This window comes from Coregonus lavaretus (genome assembly GCF_964263955.1).
Source record: "Coregonus lavaretus genome assembly, chromosome: 20".
Taxonomy (NCBI): domain Eukaryota; kingdom Metazoa; phylum Chordata; class Actinopteri; order Salmoniformes; family Salmonidae; genus Coregonus; species Coregonus lavaretus.
Genome location: NC_140007.1, coordinates 31,526,687 through 31,534,578, shown reverse-complemented (window position 1 = coordinate 31,534,578; position 7,892 = coordinate 31,526,687). Strand labels below are relative to the sequence as shown.

The 7,892-nt window shown below is 39.5% G+C and overlaps 1 protein-coding gene across 1 annotated transcript; it reads left to right on the top strand.

Annotated features, from left to right (window-relative positions):
* Positions 1 to 97: 97 nt before the first annotated feature.
* Positions 98 to 7,892, top strand: LOC311148121 (voltage-gated purine nucleotide uniporter SLC17A9-like; the record flags this gene model as incomplete). The annotated part of the gene is made up of 13 exons (XM_084185024.1): positions 98 to 565; positions 2,694 to 2,891; positions 3,068 to 3,207; positions 3,668 to 3,767; positions 3,915 to 4,039; positions 4,375 to 4,471; positions 4,639 to 4,735; positions 4,877 to 4,964; positions 5,076 to 5,110; positions 7,117 to 7,232; positions 7,374 to 7,429; positions 7,562 to 7,591; positions 7,723 to 7,892. Exons 1-13 carry the CDS (start codon positions 432 to 434, stop codon positions 7,890 to 7,892), a joined length of 1,386 nt encoding a protein of 461 aa, XP_084041150.1. The 5' UTR covers positions 98 to 431.

Sequence of the window (7,892 nt, the reverse complement as noted above, 5' to 3'; positions counted from 1 at the left end):
AAGAGCATTGTTTCCTGCATTGTGTAGCCTTGCTGCTCAGGTTCATCATTTATTTATTGTGAATGTGCAATTTTGGCATAGAAGGGATGAATAGTAAGTAGATCACTTACACACTACGGCAGATATGTAGTCGTGGAATCTGAGGGCGCGTTCTTTATTGTAAACGCCGCGATCACACATTGTCGGTTGGCTGCCGCCTTTTACAAACTAGACGACCTGGAACGCGCTCTCAGTGTTGCACTGATCGCAAGCAACCAGTCATTCAGCCAGCCAAACTCAGTCAGAGAGAGATATGTATGTTTCAAGGTGCTCACAAGTTTTACCTGTCCAGCAGGCTGTGTCCATATTTTCATTCGTCGAAGCGCACGTTTCCAGACGAGATCTACGTGTAGAGTGGTGGACGGTGAATTTGAAAATACCCTGCACATTGAATGGCATTGTTGCAAATATTTGGTGAAACTAACCATAACTTTGAAGTTCCCGGGAAAGTTCTTCCTAACAAAGTATTTGCACACGATGGTTCCGAGGGAGAGGAACCAGAGCAGCAGACTGCGATATGGCCCAGGTGAGGTGATGGATTCTGCTTTCGGTTCTTTGCCTATCGGATAAGCTAATAATGTTTTATTTGAAAACATGTATAACTTCTTAACCATAGCGGTTACATGGTGAAAATAGAGAGACATGTCAAGCAAGGTTTTTTTTATGTGGGAACGCCTTCAAGAATGTTGGAAAAGCATTCCAGGGGAAGCTGGTTGAGAGAATGCCAACAGTGTGCAAAGCTGTCATTTAATATATATATATATATATATATATATATAATTTTTTTAAACCTTTATTTAACTAGGCAAGTCAGTTAAGAACAAATTGTTATTTACAATGAGGGCCTACACCGGCCAAACCCAGACGACGCTGTGGCCCTATGGGACTCCCAATCATGGCAGGTTGTGATACAGCCTGGAATCGAACCAGGGGGTCTGTAGTGACGCCTCGAGCACTGAGATGCAGTGCCTTAGACCGCTGCGCCACTTAAGGCAAAGGGTGGCTATTTGAAGAATCTCAAATATAAAATATATTTTGATTTGTTTAACACTTTTTTGGTTACTACATGATTCCATATGTGTTATTTCATATTTTGATGTCTTTACTATTATTGTACAATGTAAAAAATAGTAAAAATAAAGAAAAACCCTTGAATGAGTAGGTGTGTCCAAAATTTTGCCTGGTAGTGTATATATACATAAATCATATCAAATTCCTTATATTAAGCAAACCAGATGGCACAATTTTCTTGTTATTTTAATTTAAGGATAGCTAGGGGCAGACTCCAACACTCAGGCATAATTTACAACCGAAGCATGTGTGTTTAGATGACACCAGATCAGAGGCAGTAGGGATGACCAGGGATGTTCTCTTGATAAGTGTGTGAATTGGACCATTTTCCTGTCCTGCTAAGCATTCAAAATGTAACGAGTACTTTTGGGTGTCAGGGAAAATGTATGGAGTAAAAAGTATGTTATTTTCTTTAGGAATGCAGTAAAGTAAAAGTTGTCAAAATATAAGTAGTTAAGTACAGATACCCCAAAAAATGACTTAAGTAGTAGTTTAAAGTATTTTTACTTAAGTACTATACACCACGGTAGGCTGATATCTTCGGTTCAATACGTGTTTCGGTAGCCTGGTCCCAGATCTGTTTGTGCGGTCATGTCAACTCCTTGTAATACCAGTGACAATGTGTGACAAGGAGTTGACAGGATAGCACAAACCTATCTGGGACCAGGCTAGAGTTTCTGTGCATTCACAACATTCACAATGGTTGTAGATGCTCCAGTGTGAAAGTAGATTTAGATCTTGGTCACACTTTCAATTCATTTGCACATATTTGTAGTGTTTTACTGCTCTAAGTAACTTAACAGAAGCATCTAATATTAAACTAGATTCCTGTTAGCTTGCTCTGTCTACTGAAACTTTTATCCAACACTGGTGGCTTCATTAAGGCACTTCACTTGATGTAGTCAGAAATAGCTCAGTTGGTAGAGCATGGCGCTTGCAACGCCAGGGTTGTGGGTTCGATTCCCACGGGGGGCCAGTATGAAAACTGTATGCAATCGCTCTGGATAAGAGCGTCTGCTAAATGACTAGAAAATGTAAAAATTACAAAATAATCTCGGATTCGATAATTTTTTTAAACACCCTGTAACTACTTCCTACGGCTATACTCTGTATCATCTCACGATCTGCATTATTCTCTCTTCAGTAGCAGGCGTAAAATAAACTCAGACCGGACAAGTAGATTACCAATGGATTATGGTAATTGTAGTTAATTACCAAATTTAAATGCGCTAAACTATGTAGAATATTGGCCTGTTGGAAACTACAACTCCCTACTACATCGCAAAGGTCAGGCTGGATCTGATTTATCTCTAGAGAAACTATGCATGTGCGCATTGAGGTCACAGAAAAAAACTGAACGAAATGGAATTCAAATCATTGAACCGATGTCGGTCAATAAGTTGTTTAAAAACTGGAAAGAAACTGACATTTTGGTTAATCGCTCAGCACTACTGATACATGATGTTCTGTAAGTGATGCAATTATGATAGGCCAATTATCTGTGGTATTTACATATAGTGTAATGTAGATTATCAGTATTATCATCATTACCTCTCCCTCTCTTTCTTGCTATTTGCCTCCAGGCCATTGGCTCAAAAGTGGACGGTGATGCTCTTCTTGGGCACGTGTCTCCTCTACTGTGCCAGGATGGCCATGCCAATCTGTGCTGTCAACATGGCCACCACGTTTGGCTGGAGCAAGACGCAGTCGGGTGTGGTAATGGGGGGCTTCTTCTGGGGTTACTGCTTCACTCAGGTGCTGGGAGGTTACGCCAGCGACAGGTGGGTCAACCTCCGGTGGTCTGAATGAGAGAAACAATGCATACCGATTGGGATTTGTATTGTTTGGTCTTGAGTGATTGCCTGTTACATAATGTCCATGTTAGAAGCTGGAAGTCACCTTTCTTGTGTGCTGTGAAGACTGCTCTGACTCTGCTCATGATTGTTTGTTTTGCCAGAATTGGTGGAGAACGGGTCCTGCTTCTTGCCACTACGTCCTGGGCTTCCATTACAGCATGCACCCCTCTGTTGGCGCGACTGGGCATCAGTCCCCTCACCTCCATGACGGTGGCCAGATTCCTTTTGGGGCTATTACAAGGTGAGAGGGTGGAAACAAGAGTTTCGCACATGAAACTTCAGCCACAGTCTCCACCCTCTTTCTTCTCTTTTAGAATGGTTTGGTAACTTTGATAACATGTGCGCAGTGGTCTAAGGCACTGCATCGCAGTGCTAGCTGTGCCACTAGAGATCCTGTTTCGAATCCAGGCTCTGTCGCAGCCGGCCGCGACTGGGAGACTCATGGGCGGCGCACAATTGGCCTAGCGTTGTCCAGGGTAGGGGAGGGAATGGCCGGCAGGGATGTAGCTCAGTTGATAGAGCATGGCGTTTGCAACGCCAGGGTTGTGGGTTTGATTCCCACGGGGGACCAGTTTGAAAAAATATATATATATATTACAAAAAAGAATATATATGTATTCACTAACTGTAAGTCGCTCTGGATAAGAGCGTCTGCTAAATGACTAAAATGTAAAATGTAAATAACATCTGCTTTCCCTCAGGCGTCCACTACCCCTCTTTAGCCAGTCTTTGCTCCCAACGTGTGGTTGAAGTGGAGAGAGGCTTTCTGATGAGTACAATGGGCAGTGGCTCTTATATGGGGTAAGTTATACATGTAACAAACATACACAGGTCTCTAATTATACCAACATCCATCTCTGATTTATAATTGAATCATAAATAGCTTTATCTCAAATACGTTCTAAGGAAATGCTTCTTCCTCATTGTGCTTCTATGCTTGTGAGTCAGAACACTGATGGTGGGGGGACTGGGGTCCGTGATGTTGGAACGCTACGACTGGGAGAGTGTGTTCTACGGCGTTGGTCTGCTCTCGGGACTGTGGTCATTGACTGTGTGGAGATTTCTACTGAGAGGTACTCTATGGTAGCAATATAATAATCTATAGAATTGGTGCTTTGTGCATAAATATATTTAGTTTTAAAGTATCAGAACATTTGAATGGATGTGTTGTATGTAATAGTTGTTTCACTGAATTAAGTGGTTGTTCTAGGTTCCAGGTTTCATATGAGGTAGGCTGCTATAATATTTCATACTAATGTAATATATTTCTAGTTTGAAAGTATCTACAAAATGTAATGCATGTGTTATGCATATTAGTTGTTTCACTGTAGTGGTTGTTATGTATGATTCATGAGGTAGGCTTCTTTAATCATACTGCTGTATATGATCATGTGTGTGTCGGTTGCAGGTCAAATGAACACAATGCAAATGCTGTCAAGCCATGGATCCAGTTCGGGTCTGTCAAAGAAACGCTGGCTAAAAATGTTAAAACAGCCCTCTGTGTGGTACAGCTCAAATTTTGCATATGTTGATTGTGGACATAATACAGTATGGCACATGGATGTTATGCAAATGTGCTGCAACTTCTTGTTTTTACCTTGATGTTGTCTGCTTGCCTAGCTCCACTGCTTTTTTTTTACTCTCTTGTTCTCTCTCTTTCACCTCTCTTCAGTGCCATGGTCTTTGCTCACCTATGCTTCAGCAGTACTAGTTACACATTGATGTCATGGCTACCAACCTTTTTCAAAGATACATATCCGCACGCCAAGGTATTAAACCTTTATCTCTTCTGCCACTTTCTTTACCTTATCCAAAAAGCATGTCTTACCTATATAATAATAAATAGTCTATCCATTGCAATTTAGTGTAATCTGTATTGTAACTCATACTTATAATCTATTTTATTCCAGGGATGGGTGTGTAACGTAATTCCATGGTTGGTTGCAATCCCATCTGCGCTCTTTGGAGGCATAATTTCGGATCAATTAATTCAGCAAGGTATAAGAATGACACAGATTAGAGCACAACGTTTGTTTGATTGTTTGTTTTGCTGCTTCCTTAGTAAGCTATTGAAGCCATTTCATAGTAACATACAGTTTTTTGTTCTAGGATTTGGAACAGCATCTGTTAGGAAGATGATGCAGGTAAGTTTATCTGGTTTTGAATCATTAACTTATATTCTTGTGTAACTGAACACAATATTCAGTGTTTTGTGGACAGAGAGAAAGTACAGGTATGCATAAGAGGTTTGTTCAGACAGGTTAGAGCTCCCCATTTTCATGCCAGACAAGGCAATCATACATATCCTTGGGGCTCAGGCAATTATTTCCCCTGACTAACATACAGTGGGGTCTGAAATTATTGACACCCTTGATAAAGATGAGCAATAATGACTGTATAAAAATAAATCATGAAAAAACTGAGCTATATTGTATGCTCAAAGAAATTGGGAAATTATATTATTTTATACTAATACAATTGCTCAGAGAAAGAGATTTTGTTTCACAAGTAATACTTCTTTTTCTCAAAAAGGTAGGAGTCAAAATTATTGACACCCTTAAAGATTCTTATAAATGAAGTAGTCAAAAGTTTAGTATTTGTTCCCAAATTCCTAGCATGCAATGACTACATCAAGCTTGTGACTCTACAAACTTTTTGGATGCATTTGCAGTTAGTTTCGGTTGTGTTTCAGATTATTTTGTACCCAATAGAAATTAATTGTAAAAATGTATTGAGTCACTTTTATTGTAAATAAGAATATAATGTTTCTAAACACTTCTACATTAATGTGGACGATACCATGATAACGGATAATCCTGAAAGAATCGTGAATAATGATGATTGAGAAATTTACAGAGGGTCAAAGATCATACCCCCAAGACATTCTAACCTCTCAACATTATCAATAACAGGGGAGATTAGCATGTCTTATCTTTGACCCTCTGTAACTTTCTCACTCATCATTATTCACGATTCATTCAGAATTATCCGTAATCATGGTAGCATCATCCATTCTATAGAAACAGATCAGGTTTTGAATAATGTAGCACTGATTCCCAACATATGGAAATTCCTCACAGGGAATTTCACCACCAACAGATACTGTATGCATGTTTCTGTCAAGTGTTGATATCTTTGAAGCATTTATCTTATGTCCTCCTTGGGATTGGGAGTAGATAATCGGTGGGATGCACACACTTTCTGTTTTCATTTTAGCCAGAAGAGTGTCTATGGTGGTCAACATGATCAATAACAGGGGAGGTTAGCATGTCTTATCTCATTATTCACGATTCATTCAGGACTATCTGTAATCATGGTAGCATCCACATGAATGTAGAAGTGTTTAGAAACATTATATTCTTATTTACAATAAAAGTGACTCAATAATGACACAATACATTATTTACCATTCATTTCTATTGGGCACAAAATAATCTGAAACACAACCAAAACAAACTGCAAATGGATCCAACAAGTAGAGTAGAGTCACAAGCTAGATGTAGTCATTGCGTGCTAGGAATATGCGACCAAATACTAAACTTTTGACTACTTTACTTATAAGAATTTTTTATGTCAATCATTTAGATCCCTACGTTTTTGAGAAAATATTACCTGTTAAACAAAATATTTTTCTCTGAGCAATTATGTTAGTCAGTATTTGAATTATTTATTTAATACAGTCATTGTTGCTCATCTTTGTCAACGGTGTCAATAATCAGACATAACTGAATTAGCTACAGTATCTCTTGAAATGGGGAATTTAAAGTTAAAGTGGCTCCAGTCTCTTTTTCACCTCATTTAACACCTGATTTACATTACAAAAGGCACATCTCAATATGTGGTCCTGGCAAGTCATGACATAGCACAAGAGACGGGTGGGCTTTTCCTCTTTCTCTATTGTTCCCATCAAAATAACTCCTTGAATGCCCTACTCCTTGAAGTTTGCATTTGTGTCTAAAAAACACTATTTTGCTCAAAATGTATTTTTTTTTACACTTTAATGTGCGTACTTTACTGTATTTATACTTTGGATATCGCTTTTCCACAGGAGAAGTTCACAAATCGCTGGAGGACGTATTTAAATAAGTAGATTATTCTCCGTTACATCCTCTCTCTCTAGTGATCAGTGTGTTTCTCTCTCCTCATACAGTTCATGTCCATGGGTGTGTCCAGTGTGTTTATCCTGCTACTCTGCAGGCCACTCTCCTTCCCTTCCGCTGTGGTCTTTGTCTCCGCTGCTATGGGCCTGGCCACCTTCAACAGCAGGTCTGTTTCTGTGTGCTTTCATGTAACATTATTCAATCCACATAATAGAGGTACACCTGTACATACACATGTAGGGTAACTTCTCATCCAGTAATAGAGGTATTAGTATACTAACCCATTGCCATTGTCCCCATGCCCTAGTGGTGTGTCTGTGAATGTACAAGACCTCGCCCCATCGTGTGCTGGAGCCATGTTTGGTCAGTTTGTTCATCTCTTTATGTCAACAAATGTCTTTGGGTATCATTGTCTTTCCATTCCATCTGTTCCATTTTGATTGACAAACAAATATGTTCACAAAAATGTATATTTTCTTTCTTTTTTTTTAACAGGATTTATGAATATGTGTGGGGCTTTCACAGGTAGGCATTAGATATCAAGCCCCCATGTATACTGTACATCAGAATGATATATAATGTTCACGGTTAAGTGTATTAAAGGCCTATGTACTGTATTTGACTGTGTAAAAGAGACCAGTTTGTGTATCCTACAGGTCTGGTGCTGGTCTACGTCTCTGGGTACCTGATTGAGGTCACAGCTTCCTGGGCTTCCGTGTTCTCCCTCATCACAATGGTGAATACCATGGGCCTCGGAGCATTCCTCATGTTTGGTGAAGCCAACCGTGTGGACTTGTGGAATTCGTCCAAAGTCACATGTTTATGA